The sequence below is a fragment of the Chiloscyllium plagiosum genome, chromosome 21, assembly GCF_004010195.1.
Source record: "Chiloscyllium plagiosum isolate BGI_BamShark_2017 chromosome 21, ASM401019v2, whole genome shotgun sequence".
NCBI lineage: Eukaryota > Metazoa > Chordata > Chondrichthyes > Orectolobiformes > Hemiscylliidae > Chiloscyllium > Chiloscyllium plagiosum.
This window is the reverse complement of record NC_057730.1, coordinates 43248970-43270931: the sequence shown is the minus strand read 5'-3', so window position 1 is coordinate 43270931 and position 21962 is coordinate 43248970. Positions and strand designations below refer to the sequence as shown.

At 41.2% G+C, this 21962-nt stretch overlaps 1 protein-coding gene across 2 annotated transcripts in view; it reads right to left on the bottom strand.

The window, feature by feature from the left end:
- Nucleotides 1–15734, bottom strand: part of ap5z1 (adaptor related protein complex 5 subunit zeta 1) — a 71519-nt gene extending 55785 nt beyond the window's left edge. Inside the window, exon 1 of one of the 2 annotated variants that reach the window (XM_043711907.1) lies at nucleotides 15199–15734. In XM_043711907.1, the coding sequence (XP_043567842.1) occupies nucleotides 15199–15311 (113 nt within the window). In that variant the 5' untranslated portion in view covers nucleotides 15312–15734. Of the gene's footprint in view, nucleotides 1–14885; nucleotides 15161–15198 lie in introns of those variants that run through there. The other variant, XM_043711908.1, reaches the window with a different exon arrangement.
- Nucleotides 15735–21962: the final 6228 nt, after the last annotated feature.

Genomic DNA, 21962 nt, shown 5'->3' with positions numbered 1-21962 from the left:
TATCTATACAAACTTAAGTACTTCCTTATTAGGCCTTAGATTATCCTCAGTTTCTATTGATATCTGACTTTTTAAACTGTGCCATTTTAACACACCTTATTGGGATCGTATTATAGACGCCCTAATAGTCAGAAGGAAATTGAGAAACAAACTTGGAAGGAGATCTCACCTATCTGTAATAATAATAGGGTGGTTATGGTAGGGGATTTTAACTTTCCAAACAGACTGGGACTGCCATAGTGTTAAGGGTATAAATGCGAGGAATTTGTTAAGTGTGTACAAGACAATTTTCTGATTCAGTATGTGGATGTACCTACTACAGAAGGTGCAAAACTAGACCTACTCTTGGGAAATAAGGCAGGGCAGGTGACTGAGGTGTCATGGGGGAGCACTTTGGGGCCAGCGACCATAATTCTATTAGATTTAAAATAGTGATGGAAAAGAATAGACCGATCTAAAAGTTGAAGTTCTAAATTGGAGAAAGGCCAATTTTGACGGTATTAGGCAAGAACTTTCAAAAGCTGATTGGGGGCAGATGTTTGCAGGTAAAGGAACAGCTGAAAAATGGGAAGCCTTCAGAAATGAGATAACGAGAGTCCAGAGAAAGTATATTCCTGTTAGGGTGAAAGGGAAGGCTGGTAGGTATAGGGAATGCTGGATAACTAAAGAAACTGAGGGTTTGATTCAGAAAAAGAAGGAAGCATATGTAAGGATAGATCGAGTGAATCCTTAGAAGAGTATAAAGGAAATAGGAGTATACTTAAGAGGGAAATCAGGAGGGCAAAAAGGGCACATGAGATAGCTTTGGCAAATAGAATTAAGGAAAATTAAAAGGGTTTTTACAAATACATTAAGGACAAAAGGGTAACTAGGGAAATTGGGGCCCCTCAAAGATCGGCAAGGATATGGAAGATATATAGACTATAGGGAAACAGATGGTGACACTTTGCAAAATGTCCATATTACAGAGGAGGAAGTTCTGGATGTCTTAAAACGCATAAAAAGGTGGATAAATGCCCAGGACCTGATCAGGTATACCCTAGAACTCTGGGAAGCTAGATGAGTGATTGCTGGGCATCTTGCTGAGATATTTGTATCACCGATAGTCACAGGTGAGGTGCCAGAAGACTAGAGGTTGGTTAACGTGGCCACTATTTAAGAAAGGTGGCAAGGACAAACCAGGGAACTATAGACCAGTGAGCCTGATGTCGGTGGTGGGCAAGTTGTTGGAGGGAATCCTGAGGGACAGGATGTACATGTATTTGGAAAAGCAAGGACTGATTATGGATAGTCAACACAGCTTTGATTAGATTAGATTACATTACAGCCTGGAAACAGGCCCTTCAGCCCAACAAGTCCACACCGACCCACCGAAGCGAAACCCACCCATTACCCTACATTTACCACTTACCTAACACTACAGGCAATTTAACATGGCCAATTCACCTGATCTGCACATCTTTGGACTGTGGGAGGAAACCGGAGCACCCGGAGGAAACCCACGCAGACACAGGGAGAACATGCAAACTCCACACAATCAGTCGCCTGAGGCAGGAATTGAACCCGGGTCTCAGGCACTGTGAGGCAACAGTGCTAACCACTGTGCCACCGTGCCACCCACATGCACTTTGTGCATGGGAAATCATGTCTCACAAACCTGATTTGAGTTTTTTGAAGTAACAAAGAGGATTGATGAGGGTAGAGCGGTAGATGTGATTGATATGGACTTCAGCAAAGCGTTCGACAAGGTTCCCCATGGAAGACTGATCAGCAAGGTTAGATCTCATGGAATACAGGGAGAACTAGCCATTTGGATACAGAACTGGCTCAAAAGGTAGAAGACAGGGGGTGGTGGTGGAGGGTTGTTTTTCAGATTGGAGGCCTGTGACCAGTGGAGTGCCATAAGGATCGGTGCTGGGTCCTCTACTTTTTGTCATTTACATAAATGATTTGGATGCAAGCATAAGAGGTACAGTTAGTAAGTTTGCAGATGACACCAAAATTGGAGGTGTAGTGGATAGTGAAGAGGGTTACTTCAGATTACAACAGGATCTTGATGGGCCAATGGGCTGAAGTGGCAGATGGAGTTTAATTCAGATAAATGTGAGGTGTTGTATTTTGGGAAAGCAAATCTTAGCAGGACTTATACACTTAATGGTAAGTACCTTGGAGTGCAGGTTCATAGCTCCTTGAAAGTGGAGTTGCAGGTAGATAGGATAGTGAAGGTGGCGTTTGGTATGCTTTCCTTTATTGGTCAGAGTATGGAGTACAGGACTTGGGAGGTCATGTTGCAGTTGTACAGGACATTGGTTAGGCTACTGTTGGAATATCACATGCAATTCTGGTCTCCTTCCTATCGGAAAGATGTTGTGAAACTTGAAAGGGTTCAGAAAAGATTTACGAGGATGTTGCCAGGGTTGGAGGATTTGAGCTATAGGGAGAGGCTGAACAGGCTGGGACTGTTTTCCCTGGATCGTCGAAGGCTGAGGGGTGATCTTATTGAGGTTTACAAAATTATGAGGGGCATGGATAGGATAAATAGACAAAGTCTTTTCCCTGGGGTGGGAGAGTCCAGAACTAGAGGGCATAGGTTTAGGGTGAGAGGGGAAAGATATAAAAGAGACCTAAGGGCAACTTTTTTTTTTTAAACAGAGGGTGGTACGAGTATGGAATGAGCTGCCAGAGGAAATGGTGGAGAATGGTACAACTGCAACATTTAAGAGGCATTTGGATGGGTATATGAATAGGAAGGGAGGGATATGGGCCAGGTGCTGGCAGGTGGGACTAGATTGGGTTGGGATATCTGGTCAGTTGGACCAAAGGGTCTGTTTCCATGCTGTATATCTCTACAACTCTATGACACACCAACTAAACAAGTTGCCCTCCCATATGCACAATTGTTAGTTCTGGCCTTCTCATTTCCATTCTTTTCCATTACAATGCTCTTCCCTGATATTTTTCTGCTCTTCCAACTCCTTTTCCAATTTATTCAACTCCAATGTTTCAGTTTTTCATGTTCAAACTACATTAGATGTAACTCAATTAATAAACTCCAATGTCTCATTATAATATTTCTACCAAGCCCAACTGCTGAGCTCATCCTTCAATCATCTCTGCCTTCAGCAGGCAATTACCCTTCTAATTCACACGTTAATTCCACTGGCTTAGTTTTTGCTACTGCGAATCCTCTTGCAAGGATGCCTGCCTTGAAGAAGTTTTCCTCCTCTCGCTACAAGAATCTCGGAGTCCCTCTCCCACTACAACTCCCTGGTCATTGCCTCTGCCCTGAAGCTCTTCACCTCCATCTCTCTCTCCCCCCCCCCCCCAATTCACCTATTGTACTCTATGCCACTTTCTCCCCCACCCTGCAGGCACTCTGCCTCTATTCCTAATGAAGGGCTTTTGCCCGAAACGTCAATTTTCCTGCTCCTCGGATGCTGCATGAACTGCTGTGCTTTTCCAGCACTACTCTTAATAATCTAGAATCTGTAGCCCTTGTTTTTACCTAGTTTTTTTTTAAACTTGGCTTTTGCCAGCCTTGTAAATCCATTATGGCAATACTGTGCTTCTAATTGCAATGGAGGCTTTAGCAGCTTCTAGTGGCACCTAATTTCAGAATGCAAAACTTGATGTTTATCTTTTCATGCTTTAGGACTTATGGCAACTCCAAACCCTAGAGTTGTCCTTGTTCTAAAAAGATCATTGCAAAAGAGCTCACTAACTGTGTTAACCATTTGCTTGAGAGACTGCACCGATAGAGCCAGTGGGACACCCAAAGCTCTACTTACAGCATGCTGGTGAGCACAGCAATGAAGGCCCTAAACATTGATTTTCACACCTGGAAGACACTGATCAGAGGGTGATACAGCATCGGCGGTGGGCCACTCAGGGCAACCAACGGCTATAGCAATTTAAAAACAGACATCAAAACAAGTGGCCTTGATTTACAGATTAAAAAATTGAAAGAACTACAGATGCTGTAAAGCAGGAATACAGAAATTGCTGGAAAATCTCAGCAGAACTGGCAGCAACTGTGGAGAGAAATCAAAATTAACATTTCTGGTCAAGTGACGCTTCCTCAGAACATGTGAACATTTCCTCATTCCTATGAAGAATTATCTTATATTGCCCTGTACTGTGTTCCAAATTGCATACAAATCATCTCGCAAATACTCAAGAATAGAAGCCATTCACAACCCAGGAACTGCCTGTGCTGAAATTAATAACCCACAAATGTCACTTGATAACCACTTCATTTGCAGCATTTAAGGCAGAATCTGCCTCTTGTGGATTGGTCACGTCAGCCATCAGCAAATGTGCACCATATAAACATCCTCAATCCCCAAAGAATTCACTGCCTAACCATCAAATTAGATAAATGGAAGGGTGCTGCCACACTTAGTAATTCTATTTATGGATTCTGTAAACATGAACAATCCCATTTTAATGGATTATAAATTGCGCCAATTACTATGAGAACTCTAAATAATTCCACACCCTTTTGGGTGCAGTCTGCCTGATTGCCAGGTTCAAATGGCAACTGTCTTATAGCCCAAATTTGTATCACATATCAAAGTATTTCTCCCTCTTTGGATACCAATGCAGTCATAAGCACAATTCATAGAAAGTGCTTGTTCTTGGTTGTTTGTGTAGGATGAATGGCAGCTTCCATGTTTTATAGCTGGATGGTCCCCCAAATTCTGTTTCATATTATTGAAAAACGTATGCAATTTTCTTTTCGTTACTAGTGTTGTAAACGAAGGATGCATTTTTCATTCTCTTGGAAATAATGATAAGCTATCCTGGTAAACACATCGCATTCCATGCTTTCTCATCTCAGAGAGCCACATGCACAATTATTGACTGACATTTACACTTTGGCTTCTCCTGCTGCTGTTCAGGAAGAATTACTGCTCAATCCCATTAATTTGAGAACACATATGGGAAGAAATTTGTCACATTTATCAGATTCTACTCATTAAACTAAATCCATCAGAGGAATTGTAAATCATTCAGAACACTGTTCAGTGCCACCTTTCTTTTCAGTTTCTGCCCTGTGTCTACAGTAAACAGAAGTTCTTCTATTCCCTTTTCCTGATCACAGGTGCTCATTAGTTAGTTCAGAGTGATGTTCTGTTTCAAAAATTAAAGCATAATTTTTTTTACACAATGTAATTTCCAGCATTAAAATGGAGTGAGGATGGTTAAAAGGGGCTATGAAATGTCCTTGACAAACAAGATTAAGGAAAACTCCAAGGTGTTTTACACATATAGAGCAAGAGGGTAGTTAGGAAAAAGGTAGGTCCACTCAGAGATAAAGGAGGGAATATATGCATGGAGCCAGAGGATATGGGTGAGGTCCTTAACAAAGGCAGAAGGACATGGTAGAGTCTAAAGAGGGGTACATGTTGATACTGTAGGGCATATCGGATATATTAAAGAAAAAGGTGGTGTTGGGTGTTTTGAAAGTGCGAAAATAGAAAAGTCCCCAGAATTGATGGATCTATCTATCCCGAATACGGAGGGAGGTAAGGGAGGAAATTGCTGGGGCCTTGTAGAAAATCTATGTATCCTCTTTAGTCACAAGAGAGAGATCCCAGAGGATCAGAGAATAGCCAAAGTTGTTCCTTTGTTTAAAAAGAGAAATAGGGATAACCCGGGAAATTACAGGCCAGTGAGCCTTACGTTAGTGGTAAGGAAGTTATCAGAGATGATTCTTAGGGAGAGGATTTACTCACATTTGGAATTAATATGGACTTTATAGGCAAAAGCAGCATGGCTTTGAGGAAGGGAGATCGTGTCTCACAAACTTGATTGAGTTTTTTGGGGAATTGACAAAGATGACTAATGGGAGCATGGTGATGGACTTTGACAAGGTCACTCAGGGCAGGCTGATATAGAAAGTGAAGTTACATGGGATCCACAGAGAGCTGGTAAGATGCATACACAACTGGCTTGGTCATAGAAGATAGAGAGCATCGGTGGGTTTTTTTCTGACTGGAACTCTGTGACCAGTGGTATTCTGCAGGGATCAGTGCTGGGGTCCTGTTTGGAGGAGAACGTAGGTGGTCTAATTAGTAAGTTCATGGACAACACAAAGACTGGAGGACCTGCAGATAGTGAAGATTGCTGGATATTACAACAGGATAGAGATAGGCTGGAGACTTAGGTGGAGAAGTGGCAGATTCAAGTTTCAATGAGATCAGCTCTAATTCCTATAAACTCCAGGGAGTAAACTGCAAACCTACCCCTGTTTTCTTCATGAAGACGATCCATTTATCCTTCTTGGGCTGCTTCCAGTGCAAGTCTTTCCCTTTAATTTCTCCCAAATTTTATATAGCAGCAATCTCAATAATGCTCTGTATAGTTTGTAGCAAAACAGCCCTATCTTTATATTCATCCCCCTGGAAGTAAAAGGCCAGAATTTCCATTTACCTTTCTAACTATTTGCTTTAACTGCACCTGAACATTTTGTTATGTAAAAGGATAACCAGATCTCTCTGTAATGCAGCATTCTGAAGTCTCTATTTAAATATTATTCTGCCTCTCCATTCTTCTAGCAAGGGTGAACAACCTCATTTTCCCACATTATACCCCATCTGCCAAAGTACTGCCCATCAATTAACCTAACAGTGTCCCTCTGCAGACTCTCTGTATACCCCTCACAACCTGCTTGCCACCTTTGTATCATCGGGAAATTAGGGTACAATACAGTCGATTAATTGCTAGTCTCCCCTATCATAGCATTAACACACACTTAGCTACTATTGTTTTTAAAATATACACATTGGCAGTGGGTGACAGAGCTCAGAGGGAACAATACGACAGGGAACAGAGTGGTAGGATGGGTGGGGATGAAGAAATCTAATGAGGAGATTCGAGGAGAGAACATGGACAGTTCAGGTATGTCACAGGGGCACTGACTGGAAGAAGATGGAGAAATTCAGATGTTGGTGGAGGTGGGGGAGTGGAAACCCTATACAGGTGATGGGAATAGAGGTCAGTTTAGGGGACATGGTGTTGAGTTGGAAGGATTAGATTCAACGGATTTATTGTAGTACAGTGAAAAGCTTTGTTTGCGAGCAGTACAGGCAGATCATACAGACCATAGGGTGCTTAGAGTGAGGAATGCAGGTTAGACCTGCACAGCAAGTGCTTACAGCAAGACCTACATTATTTGAAGTTAGAGAGCCTGTTGGTGAGTGTGTTCAAGCTTCTGTCCTTGGAGTGGTGACCTCCTTATAGGAGGTCTATTAAAGGCATAGAAAAAGTAGATAGCCAACAGCTTTCCTCCCTGGTAGGGAGTCTAAAACAAGAGGGTATAGGTTTAAAGGTGAGAAGGGAGAGATACAAAAGGGTCCAGAGGGGCAGCTGCTTCACACAGAGGGTGGTAAGTGTCTGGAATGAGCTGCCAGAAATGGCGGTGGAGGCAAGTACAATTTTGTCATTTAAGAAACATTTGGACAGGCACATGGAGGGGTACGTACCAAACACAAGCAAATGGAGCTAGTTTAACTGCGAAAACTGGGCAGCATGGACAAGTTGGGCAGAAGGGCCTGTTTCCATGCTGTAAACTTCTGACTCTATGACACTGGATTGTGGTTTAGGGATTACAGTGGAGGTTTGGTTCGTGGTTCAGGAGTTGCAATCATGCTCTTCTTGGCCCATAAGTAGTGCTAGAAAAACATTTGCTTGCACAACTTCGCAGTCATCACCTCCTTTAGATGCCATGTTTTGCAAGGCCGTGGCTGGCTAGTTCCCATTATCTAATGGTACATGAACTAGGAATTTACATTTTTCAGGAAAGACACAGACAATGTGTGGAAGAACATTTTTACATCGCAAGGGGCAATAAATTGGAACATGCTACCAACAAACGTGGTGATAGTGGAGACAATGTTTCAAAAGGACATTAACAGACATCAAGGGAAATACACATGCAGGGTTAGGAGTAAGCATATATCTATCGATCACCTTTTGGGACATCAAAGTGTCCCACGGATGAAAGGGAAGGGGTCTAGTAATCAAACTATGCAAACATAGGAAAGAAACACTTGGTGCTTTGATGAATTTAATCTATTCATATTTTAACACAGACAATAACCTACTGGTTTCTAATGGGATAAAGATTCACCGTACAGGGTAAAGGACTTTTACACAGATACATTTCAAACTCCCACACTGTCATCCAGCATGATGTCTAGATCAACATGTTTATTTTAGAGTGGTGCTGCAAAAGCACAGCAGGCCATTCCTGAGGAAGGGCTCCTGCTTGTCGGATGCTGCCTGACCTGCTGTGCTTTTCTAGCACCACTCTAATCGTCACTCTAATCTCCAGCATCTGCAGTCCTCACTTCCGCCAATGTGTTTAGTTCCTGAAACGCTCAGCCACCTTACTCTATTACATACAGAAATTCAATAATCTCTCAGCGACAGCAGTCAAAGTACATTAATTTCAGCTATTTAACTTCAATGATAGAGAATTCAACTGCAATCTGCTAGCAGCAGCAAATCAATATGATAAAAACCCTTGTGTAATTTCCTTCCTTCCTGGTTTTTGGTCAGCAAAATCTTATAGATTGGTAAAATATTCTTTAGAGTTACTGTGAAGCAAGAAATCTGGACTTGGAACCACAACAGTTATGATTATAAAAACAAAATATAAAATACACACATTCTTTAAACTTGCGTGTCTCTATGCAGGGGCAGAGAGACCTGGGGATATTTATACACAAACTGTTGAAGACAGAACTGCATTAGAATGGGTATATGGGATCTGAACTTTATAATTAGAGACAGAACATAAAATGCAGATAAGTTATTGTTTGGTTTCTACTGGAGTACAGTGTCTAAAGTTCAGGTACCACAATACAGGAAGTATATCAAGGCATTGGAGAAGGCACAGAAAAGACTTGTGTGAATGGTTCCAAGGATGACGAATTTGGTGGGTTGGCATCCAAGATTTCTGTTACTCTTGTATTGGATGTGGACATTGCTGGGTAAAGCCAGCATTTGTTTCATTGCTAGTTGTGCTTACTTAAGCCGAATGTCCTTTGAAGAGGCTTAGAGAGCCGACTAAGATTCAGCAACATTACTGTGGGTTTCAAGACACATGTCAACCAGACCAGGTAAGAACAGTAGATTTACTTCCATCTCCTAAAGGGCATTAGTGAACCAGATGGGAATTTACAACAATCAACAATACTTACATGATAACTAATGGACTAGCTTTCAACTCCAATAAATAATCAAAATCAAATTTCACTATGTGCCATGGTGGGATTTGAACGGAGGTCCTCAGGATTATTAGGCCTATGACATTACCAACACACAATTACCTCCCACACTTGGAGTGGAAGAGATGAAAAGAGAATTTACTGAAGTGGTTCAAAGTCATGCTGGGTCCAAACAAAGTGGATTGTGGGAAACAGTTCTCATTGGGTGAAAGTTCAAGTACCAGAAGATACTAATTTCAGATGTCTATCAAAAGAACCAATAGCAACATTTCTTTTTAAAAAGCAGGTGGTGGTAAGGAACTGAAATGAAATGTCTCTCGTGGTGACAGAATCAATTGCAGCGGTCGAATTACGTGAAGACAAAATATTTTCAGGGCTATGGGGAACAAACGGGGCAGTGAGACTAGCAAAGTTATTCTTGTCATGGAATCAAAAGACAAACCGCTTTCTTCTGCATATTAATAATCCATTTAGCACTTTCTACTTGACTGTACAGTAAAAGAACTGTCAAATTTCTGGTTCTGGTTGGTGAGAATGCAACAGTTGTTTAAATCCTGCTTTACTTGTTTTGAAATAACTTCCTAACCATTTTTTAAAAATCAAATTAGCAGCAATCTGTTATTTTTTTAAGGGAATCTGAAACTTCTCAATACGGCTAACTAATCAAGGGTGGTTACTGGTGAGAAAAAGGGAATCTAAAAATAAGACATACAGTTTAACATTAAAGTTAAAAATCATTTAAACAAAGTTGTTCTGCTGATTACCTCTTGTTGAAACACTTTTTAATAACTTTTTTGACAGTTACATCTTAAATTGAGTTATTGCATTGTTATCATGTTCAAAGACGAACAAGGATCGGTGGAGCCATGGGCTGGAATCAGCACTTCAAAAACTTTTATTTTTTGAAAAAAGACTGACTCCTCTACATTATACATTTCACATTGTTCTCGAGATTCTTTGGTAACAGAGACTCACCAAAAGAATTGTTTGAAATGCAGAAGCCAAAAGTACAGAGAAGAATGTGGGCGGCACGGTGGCACAGTGGTTAGCACTGCTGCTTCACAGCGCCAGAGACCCGGGTTCAATTCCCGCCTCAGGCGATTGACTGTGTGGAGTTTGCACGTTCTCCCCGTGTCTGCATGGGTTTCCTCCGGGTGCTCCGGTTTCCTCCCACCATTACAAAGATGTGCAGGGTCAGGTGAATTGGCCATACTAAATTGCCCGTAGTGTTAGGTAAGGGGTAAATGTAGGGGTATGGGTGGGTTTCGCTTCGGCGGGTCGGTGTGGACTTGTTGGGCCGAAGGGCCTGTTTCCACACTGTAATCTAATCTAATGGACAAAAGAAGCCCAGAGTGCAACACAAGCAATTCTAACATTGATATGGAGATGCCAGTGTTGGACTGGGGAGTACAATGTTAAAAATCACACCAGGTTATAGTCCCACAGATTTAATTGGAAGCACTAGCTTTCAGAGCACTGCTCCTTCATCAGGTGGTTGTGGAGTATAAGGTTGTAAGACACAGGATTTATAGCAAAAGCTTACAGTGTGATGTCACTGAAATTATACATTGAAAAGACCTGGATTGTTTAAGTCTCTCATCTCTTAGAATGAATATGTTGGTTTCAGTTCTTTCATATGTAAATTGAAGAAAGTTTTTAAAAGTTACATTCTCAAGTGAATTTTAACAATAGGAGCCATGTCGGCCCAAACAATGCAGTTAAGGTGTGAGCTGCCCTGTGCGAGACTGTGCAACAACAGTCAGACTGATTCTAACCTAAAAAACGGATTTACAGAATCTTACATGGATTCATGCAGCTTTTGAGGAAAATAAAATGTAATACTCCAAATTAAAATTCACCCCACAAACAAATGTGTGTGTGTGGGGGAGTATGAGGGACTGCGTGGGTGCATTGGTCTTCGTGTGCATATAGTGCAGGTGACCCACCTGTAGTGTGACATGAATCCAAGGTCCCAGTTGAGGCCATCCCCATGGGTACCAAACTTGGCTATCAGCTGCTGCTCAGCCACTTTGCGTTGTTGCCTGTGTCAAAGTCCATCTTGGAGGATGGACTTGGACACAGGCACCCGAAGGTCCGAAGTTGAATGTCCTGGACCGCTGAAGTGTCCTCTGACTGGGAGGGAACACTGTCTGTTGATTGCTGTGCGTGAGTACCTGCCACGTACATGGTGGGAAGTGTCCTCACGCGTAATGATGGTATCCATGTCGACACTCTGACACATCTTGCAGCATCTACCATGACAAGATTATATGGTGTTGTCCTGAAAACCAGGCAGTTTGCTATGAATAATGATCTGTTTGAGGTTTGGTAGTTGTTTAAAGGTGAGAAGTGGAGCGAACAAAGGAGTCGACTTGGAACCCACCAGACGGCCGCTGCCTTGAGCTTGACATGTATGCTCAAACCATCAGGAAATATATAAATGCCAGATTCAGCCATACCCAAAAGGTAGAGCAGAACATCACCCAATCACAATGCAACGCCATCCATGCTCTCAAAACCAAATCACAAGATTGTCGTCAAACCAGCAGATAAAAGGAGGAACCATCATCATTCAGAATAAAACACATTATTGCAAGGAAGTGTACCAACAACTGAACAACCAGAAACACTACAGGCAACTACCTGCCAAACTGACCAAACACCATACTCGTGAACTAAAAACATTGAAGGACTGGATCCCAAGTCCTGATCAGAGTTCCCTACGCGTCCTCATCCCACATACTTCTCGCATAGGTGACTTCTACTGCCTTCTGAAGATACACAAAGCCAACACACCAGGATGTCCCATCGTATCAGGCAATGGGACCCTGAGAGAGAACGTCTCTGGCTATTTCAAAGGATCTTGAAACCCATCGTACAGGAGACCCCCAGCTTCTGTCACGACTCTACAGATTTTGTACAGAAGCTCAGCGCCCATGGACCAGTTCAATCAGGAACATTCCTGGTCACAATGGACGTTTCAGCACTCTGCACCAGCATCCCCCACAATGATGCCATTGCGGCAACAGCCTCAGTACTCAACAACAACAACTGCCAATCTCCGAGCACCGTCCTGCGACTCATCTGCTTTATCCTCGACCACAGCATTTTCACCTTTGACAACTAGTTCCTCATCCAGACACACGGATCAGCAATGGGGACCAAATCTGCACCCCAATATGCCAATATTTTCATGCACAGGTTCGAACAAGACTTCGCTACGCAGGACCTCCAATCAATACTATATACCAGGTACATTGACAACATTTTCTTCCTCTGGACCCATGGCGAGGAGTTTTTTTATTAAATTGAAACAATAGTGACAGTGACATCAATGAGTTTCATCCCACCAAACTCTCTACTATCTGTCTCATTCTTGAACACATGCATTTCCGTCAAGGATGGGTACCTCACTCTACCGCAAATCCATGGATAACCTCATGATGCTACATTACTCCAGCTACTACTGGAAATATATTAAAACAGCCATCCTCTATGGACAAGTGCTACGCATACACAGCATCTGTTCAGATGGGGAGGAACGTGACAGACACCTGGAAGTACTCAAGGATGCCCTCATAAGAATGGGTACAATGCTCAACTCATTGACGGCCAGTTCTGACATGCCACAGTGACAAATCCTAACAACCTCCTCAGGAGTCAGACATAAGCTGCTACCGAGAGGGTACCCTTCGTTGTCCAGTACTTTCCAGAAGCCGAAAAACTATGCCATGTTTTTCACAATTTGCAATGAGGATAAGCACCTCGCCAAGATCTTCCCCACGCCTCCACCTCTCACCTTTAAACCACCACCAAACCTCAAACAGATCATTGCAGCAAACTGCCCGGCTTTCAGGACAACACCATACAACCTTGTCACGGTAGACGCTGCAAGACGGGTCAGTGTGGCTACGCGGATACCACCATTACACATCGGGACACCTCCCACCATGTAAGTGGCAGGTACTCATGTGACTCAGCCAACGTTGTCATCTCATACGCTGCAGGCAAGGATGCCCTGAGGCATGGTACATTGGCGAGACCAAGCAGAGGCTACTGCAGCGGATGAATGGACACTGCACAACAATCAACGGACAGGAGTGTTCCCTCCCAGTCAGAGAACACTTCAGCAGTCCAAAACATTCAACCTGAAACCTTCAGGTGACCATCCTCCAAGTCAGACTTCAGGACAGGCAACAACGAAAAGTGGCCTTGGATTCATGTCATTATACAGGTGACCCCACTGCACTAAACAGACACAGACTCCTACAGATCCATTCATTCACACAGACCCTTTCTCATACTTCTACCCCTTTACACACACACACACACACACTCATAAGTTTTTGTGTGGTGGGAGGGAGTTAAGTTTGTGGGGTGAATTTGTATTTGCAGAATTATATTTTATTTTGCTCAAAAACTTCATGAAGCCATGTAAGATTCTGTAAATCCATTTTTTAAAGATTAGAGTCAATCTGAACCTTGTGGCACTGAGTCTCACATGGGGCAGCTCACACCTTCAATGCATTATCTGGACTGACATAACACCAATTTTTAAAGTTAAAAATCACACAACACCAGGTTATAGTCCAACAGGTTTAATTGGAAGCACACTAGCTTTCGGAGCGTCGCTGTTGGACTATAACCTGGTGTTGTGTGATTTTTTTTAAACTTTGTACACCCCAGTCCAACACCGGCATCTCCGAATCATGACCAATTTTTAAAGTTCACTTGAGAAGGTAGCTTTTTAAAAAGTTCTGCAATTTACATATAAAAGAACTGAAACCAACATGTTCATTCTAAAAGATGAGAGACTTAAACAATCCAGGTCTGTTTCAGATATCTAATTTCAGTTACATCACATTGTAAACTTTTGCTATAAATCCTGTGTCTTACAATCTTATACTCCACAACTACCTGAAGGTGCAGTGCTCTGAAAGCTAGTGCTTCAAAATAAACCTGTTGGTCTATAACCTGGTGTTGAGTGATTTTTAAGATTCTAACATTACGGTAGATCAGCGTGTTTTGTTTATTTTCTCCTAAAGCCACAAACCCACCAAGTTCAGCTGTTAATGTGATTTCAATCCGCTTGTGAAACAACAATCTTGTCTAACACTGACAGGGCTCAATCTTACAAAAAAAAACTGAATTTTCTGTTTTCAGATAATGTACACTCATTACTTCCGACTTTCATTTATAATGCAGTGACTGCAACTTTTAGCACTTTTGTTTTTGAAAGGAAAAGCCCTGTTTGCCATCGATCCGGTTAAAAGTGGTGAAGCTCTGATTTGCTGCTCGTTAGCTCAGTGGTCCCAGACTCACTTAAAAAGTCATGAGATTATAGTTCAAAGACTCGAGCCTTGAATTGAGGTTAAAACTGCTTTGAGATGCAGTACTAAGGGAATGCTGCACTGTCTATCTTTGAATAGTTTGAAGACTGAGGAACTCTCCCTGTTGTCTGACTGTTTGTCCCTCAACATCCTTAGACAAGGTTATGCAGGCATTATCACATTGCTGTCTGTGGCAGTGTCCTTTCATCCATTACAGAAGCAACTACATTTCAAACGGCATTTAAATTGAGTTTAACTTGTCTGGGGACGTCCTGAAGCGTGGTCAATCTCATCCCTCCCCGGGACCTTGCTCGGTTACCTGGCCTGCCTGAGGAGGTTCTCCGCCGAGACCCCAAACATCACGGCCACCGCTTCAAACCCGACCACCTTCCAAGTTTTCCCCGGAACCCGCGGGGAACAGGAAAAGGCGCGTACCAGAATAATGAACCTTGTACGCCTCCCCTTGGCATCCGGCGGGAGAGCAAAGCACCGAAGATCGATTCCGGAGCACTCACCTCCCACAGCTTCCCCCAACCACAGCCAACGCTCGAGCACGTTCAGTGAAAGATTACAGTCGAACGAGCTATTCGCTTTTGATATTATCTATAATTTCAAATTTTATGTATTTCAACCTGTTTCGATGCATCCGGTTCTGGAAATAATCGCAGCTCCACCTCTTCAATTGAGTTGTTTTGCAAATGTTAAATTGTTGACTGACAGAGTTACTGAAAAGTTTCTGGAGCATGAGCAGGTTGTGTCTATTGACACCAAAGACTCAGACAATTGGCGCTACCAGAATATTCTCAAAGCAGGAAATGTTCTGCAATTACCTTTAATTTGATTAATCCTCTTAATTTTATAGTCTGATCTGATCCTTAAATGGTGCCAAACTAACTTCTATACCTCAACCCACCAGATTCAGTTTTTGGGGGCAGTAAATGGTCACCCTTGTGCCTTGATGATATCCTCGTGCTTTGTGTTCACATTCTGCTACGCGAGAGCAAGCTTTGCTTACCAACTCATCCAGCAATATAATTCTAGTGGCGGTTTCGTTCAACCACAGCAAAACTATTCTGACTGTCTTTAACAGGTTTCCTTCATGCTTTTACAAACCTCCTCAAAATATAAATGCCTTTAGATCCCATATCTGAACACAATTTTCCCACCAGCATCAACTTTTGCACTCACAAACTCAAAACACAGGATCCACTCCTGAAACTCAAGTAGTAACCTTAATAAACTTTATCAAACGTAAAATGAAGTTACATATTCATTTTTAAAATATGGGTAGTTATCTTCATAGTTATGTACATTGTTTTAGAACATAAAGTATTTAAAACATTGGCTATCAGGCTAATTGAACTCAGCAATTAATTATGGAAGCTTTGACAATTAGTTAACAATTCAGATGTATTTAGCGATTCAACTACCTCACTATTGAGCTCAGTCACTACTCCAAAATTGTCAACATTAACATAAGTTTCCACAGTGATTTTATTATGTTGAAGTTATCATCCAAAGACTCAGACAATTGGCGCTACCAGAATATTCTCAAAGCAGGAAATGGCAGACAATTATAAAAGTTAGGCTTGTCAGTTTATATACTACCTATGATTTTTTCAAAGTTAAGAATTTTTCTAATTGCCTAACCTGAAAAGAATGACAAAAAGCACAATGAGAATGCTGTTTATTTAAAATACATACATTGATACAAAAGCAGTTAAAAAATATTAATGCATTATATTTAGTGTTGTTCCTCTATGTAAAGCAGAGTAAAATAAGAAATACAACTTCATATTGCCAGACAAAAGTTGATATTTAAAACTTAGACCAGAAGACAGCAGAGTCGGATGCAACAAACTCATTGTACAGCCCTGCAGTGAAAAGCTGTTTTATGTACTGTTTTCTTTAACGTGATATACAAGATACTAAGATATTTTGTAAACCTTTTCAATGCTACTATATGCTCTGCATGATGTTTCTTTGCTAAATTAATGAGATATTTGAGTAGCTGTGGTCACCTAAAGCAGTTGTGCAAAACTGCAATAAATGAAGTATAATAGTCCAAGATTTTCCATAGCACACATTTAATTTTGATTCACAGCAGCAATCCAACACATATAATCAGTTATACATTCAACTATTTAATTTAAAATCATTACACTGTGATAGCCAATGGATACAATAACTTTGTAATAAAACTTCAATACGCCTATACTAAGGTTGCAAGATATAAAATTGTTTTAACACTATTCCACACAAACTGTGCTGTAATGTTCTATGTAAATAGATTGACTCACATTTTGTGTTTATATAACATGAAGTCAATGTCCCCAAAAGAATGCCATCAATCTCAAATTTCTGCTAAATCTCAAACAGCAATGATAGAATAACATTCACCATAGACTGTTAAAAGAGACAAAGATGGTTGAGAAAAAGTTAGAGTAGGACATTGTTGGATGATAACTTCAACATAATAAAATCACAAATCAGAATAGTATGGTACATTAAAAAAAATTTGGGAGAAGATTTGTAGCTCGGGTGCTCGTTGTTGTGGTTCTGTTCGCCGAGCTGGGAATTTGTGTTGCAGCACTAAGAAACGATAAGAACATAATCAAAATACCAGCAGATAAAGGCAGAATGACGGTCATCCTAGATAAATCAGATTACATCCAAAAAGCGCAACAACTACTTGCAGATACCAACACCTACCAAAAGAGGGAGTGTGACCCCACCCCAAAGCTCACAAATAGGATAAACAACACACCGAGGAACCTACAAAAAAAAACAGACAGATAACCAGGTTTGACCTACAGAGAATGAAACCTGAAAGCAACAACACCCCCAGATTCTATGGACTCGCTAAAGTGCACAAACCAGACATCCCACTCAGACCCATAGTATCACTACCAGGGACACCATCACACAAACTGGCTAAAGAACTACAACAGAAACTGAAACACCTGATCGGCGGATCCAGACACTCTATACAATCAACACAGGAATTCTTGGACATCATCAGAAATGTACACATAGACAAGGAAGAAACTATGGTCTCATTCGATGTAACGGCACTGTTCACCTCTATCGACAAAACCCTAGCCAACCGGCTGTACATACAGAACAGACAACAAGACCTATCAACAAGACCTATCAACAAAGACTGCATACTCAAACTATTGAACCTGTGTCTCACAACACACTTGACATTCAACAACCAAATATATGAACAAATCAACACACCCATGGGCTCACCCATCTTTGGACTCATGGCAGAAGGTAATGCAAAGGTTAGAACAAACAGTCTTACCGCAAATTCAACCCAAACTCTGGGTCAGACATGTAGATGATACCTTTGTAATCATTAAAAACACAGAAATAGAGAACACACACCGGATCATCAACACCACACTCACAGGAATCCGATTCACTAGAGAGGAAGAAAAGGACAACTAATTCCCATTCCTAGACATGATGGTATAGAGAACAGCAAACGGAGAATTCACCACAAAGGTGTACAGGAAAGCCACACACACAGACCAAGGCCTGAACTATGAAAGCAACCACCCCAACACACACAAAAGAAGTTGCATCAAGACACTGTTCAAAAGGGCCACAACACACTGCAGTACACCAGAACTGCAAAAAGAGAAAGAAGAACACCTATACAATGTATTCACCAAAAATGGATACGCGCGCAATTTCATCAACAGATGCCTAAGGGAAAGACAACGGAATGAGGACATGCCACAACCCAAAGGACTAGCCACACTACCATACATTAAAAACATTTCTGAACTGACAGCCAGAATACTGCGACCACTAGGACTCATAACAGCACTCAAACCAACAGCCACTCTCAGACAACTCACCAAGACGAAGGACCCGATACCTAGCATGAGAAAAACCAATGTAGTGTACAAAATCCCATGCAAGGACTGCACAAAACACTACATAGGACAAACAGGAAGACAGCTAACGATCCGCATCGTGAACACCAACTAACCACGAAACGACATGACCAGCTATCCTTAGTAGCCACACACTCAGATGACAAGCAACATGAGTTCGACTGGGACAACAGTACTATTATAGGACAAGCCAAACAGAGAACAGCCAGGGAATTCCTAGAGGCATGGCAGTCATCCACAGATTCAATCAATAAGCACATCGACCTGGACTCAATATACCAGCCACTGCAGCGGACAGCTGGAACTGACAACCGGAAACGGCAGGTACAAATCACTATAAATGCCGGAGGAAACATCACAGAAGCGCTTCCCAGGAGTCTCCCAAGCACCAAGGATGTCACCTAGACAGGGGACGAAACGTCTGCAACACAAATTCCCAGCTCGGCGAACAGAATCACAATTTTTAAAAAAAGCAGAAAAACATGATAAATTAAAGGGAGAGAATAAAGCAAATGAGTAAGGTTACAAGAGGATTGATAATCAGAACATGATAGGAAGGCACAGAGTACACAAACATAAGTGTGGACTGGTAGATAAGGTTAGAGACTGCACAAATAGAGAAATAAAAGTAAAGGCTCTGAAATCTGAATGGGCATCACATTCAATGCAAAACAGATTAACTGATAGTTCAAAATATTTATAATCTAGTAGTCATTACAGGAACATGGCTGCAAGATGACAAAGACTGAGACCCAAACATTCAAGGATACACAACATTTTGCAAGAACAGTCAATGAGAAGATGGAGTAGTAGTTCTGTTAATTAAAGATGACATTAGGAAATTATAACAGGGAAAGATGATTTTAGTTGTAAAGCTTAAGATGTAGTGTCAGTTTGGATAGATTAAAAAGAAATATAAGTAAAGTCACATAGAACATAACAGCGCATTACAGGCCCTTTGGCCCTCGATGTTGCGCCGACCTGTCATACCAATCTGAAGCACATCTAACCTACACTATTCCATGTTCGTCCATATGCTTGTCCAATGATGACTTAAATGTACTTAAAGTTGATTAATCTACTACCATTGCAGGCAAAGCATTCCATATCCTTACTACTGTCCAAGTAAAGAAACTACCTGATATCTGTCCTATATCTATCACCTCTCAATTTAAAGCTATGTCCCCTCGTGCTCGCCGTCACCATACTTGGAAAAAGGTTCTCCCTGTCCACCCTATCTAACCCTCTGATTATCTTGTATGTCTCTATGAAGTCAAATCTCAACCTTCTTCTCCCCAACGAAAACAGCCTCAAGTCCCTCAGCCTTTCCTCGTAAGACCTTCCCTCCACACCAGACAACATTCTAGTAAATCTCCTCTGCACCTTTTCCAAAACTTCCTCATTCTTCTTATAATGTGGTGACCAGAAGTGTACACAATATTCCAAGTGCGGCCGCACCAGAGTTTTGTACAGCTGTAGCATAATCTCATTGTTCTGGAACTCGATCCCTCTATTAATAAAAGCTAATACACTGTATGCCTTCTTAACAACCCTGTCACCTGGACACAGAGATCTCTCTGATCATCTACACTACCAAGAATCTTACCATTAGCCCAGTACTTAACACCGACCCTTGCAGTACACCACTAGTAACTGGACTCCAGGATGAACATTTCCCATCAACCACCACCCTCTGTCTTCATTCAGCAAGCCAATTACTGATCCAAACTGCTATAACGCCCACAATCCTATTCCTCCACATTTTGTACAAAAGTCTACTATGTGGAACCTTATCGAACGCCTTGCTGAAATCCATATACATCACATCAACCGGTTTACTCTGTTTGGTCACCTTCTCAAAGAACTCAATAAGGTTTGAGAGGCACGACCTACCATTCACAAAACCGTGCTGACCATCCCTAATCAAATTATTCTTCTCTAGATGATGATCATAAATCCTATGTCTTATAACCTTTTCCAACACTTTACCAATAACTGAAGTAAGGCTCACTTATAGATTTAATTTATAGATCTCCCTTGACAGCAACCAAACTTTGGAAAGAGCCATCCAACAAGAAATAACGGGCACCTGTGTGAATTCATGGTTCATTTTAATCTATGTAGAGATTGGATGAATCAGATTGGCAAAATTAGTCTGAAAGAGGAGTTCATAGAGAGTTTACAGGCTTGTTTCTTAAGGCAGCAAGTTCTACAGCCAAACTGAGCAGGATATTCCAGATTGGGCAGGACACAATAAAATGGGAATAATTAATGATTACACAATAAACATGCCCCTTGGTAGCAGTGATCATAGCATGATTGAATTTTACACTCAAGTTTCAGGATGAAATGAAACTGGGTCGGAAACTTAAATGGGGCAATTTTGTGGACATGAAAGCAGGCCTGGCTAAAGTGGAGTTGGAAATTAGATTAAGATTTAGGTCACTAGAGATGCAGCATCCAACACTGAAGGAAATATTTATGAACATTCAATAGATACACTCCAGTAAGACAGACATTTGGGAAACATTGCACCATCTGTAGCTAATTGAGCAAGTTAAAGACAGTATCAATTTGAAAGAAAAAGTAGACAATTCCAAGAAAATTGGATTGAACATAAAAAGCGAAGAATGATTTTTTTAAAAATTCAGTATGACAGAAAGCTAGCTAGAAAAATGAAAACAAATATGAAGAGTTTCTAAAGGTAACTAAAATAGGAAAAATGTAAAGTTAGCATTGGTTCTCTAGAGTGGGGAATTGATATCAGTATGACAGAAAGCTAGCTAGAAAAATGAAAACAAATATGAAGAGTTTCTAAAGGTAACTAAAATAGGAAAAATGTAAAGTTAAAACTTTATTGCTGGAACAGCACAGCAGGTCAGGCAGCATCGAGGGAACAGAAGATTCGACGTTTCGGGCACATGCCCTTCTTCGAAAATGTAAAGTTAGCATTGGTTCTCTAGAGTGGGGAATTGATAAGGATACAGCTCATGAATTGAACAGATATTTTGCATCCAATATCACTGATGATACAAATAACATGATAGAAACAATTGTAAACAGAGGTGAAAGGGATGGCAGAATTTAAAACAATTACAAGGGAGAGAGTACTGAGAAAATCATTAGAACTAAAAGCTGACAAGTCCTAAGTCTTAATGATTTTCATTCCAGAGTCTTAAAAGAAGTAACTGCCAAAGTGTTAGATGTGTTGGTTTTAGTTCTTCCAAAACTCTCAAGGTTCTGTAAATATTCCATCAGGTTGGAAAATAATTAATGTTACTCCTTCAAGAAGAGGGGACAGAAAACAGGAAATGAGTGTGTTAACCTAACATTTTAAGTAAAATATTAACCCATGTTAACCTTAACATCCAATCATGGGGAACATTGCTGGAATGCATCAGTAAAGAGACCAATAGCAGTCACTTTCTAAAAAAAAACTCAATTTAATCAGACGGAGTTAACATTGTTTTGTGAAAGTTAAATCA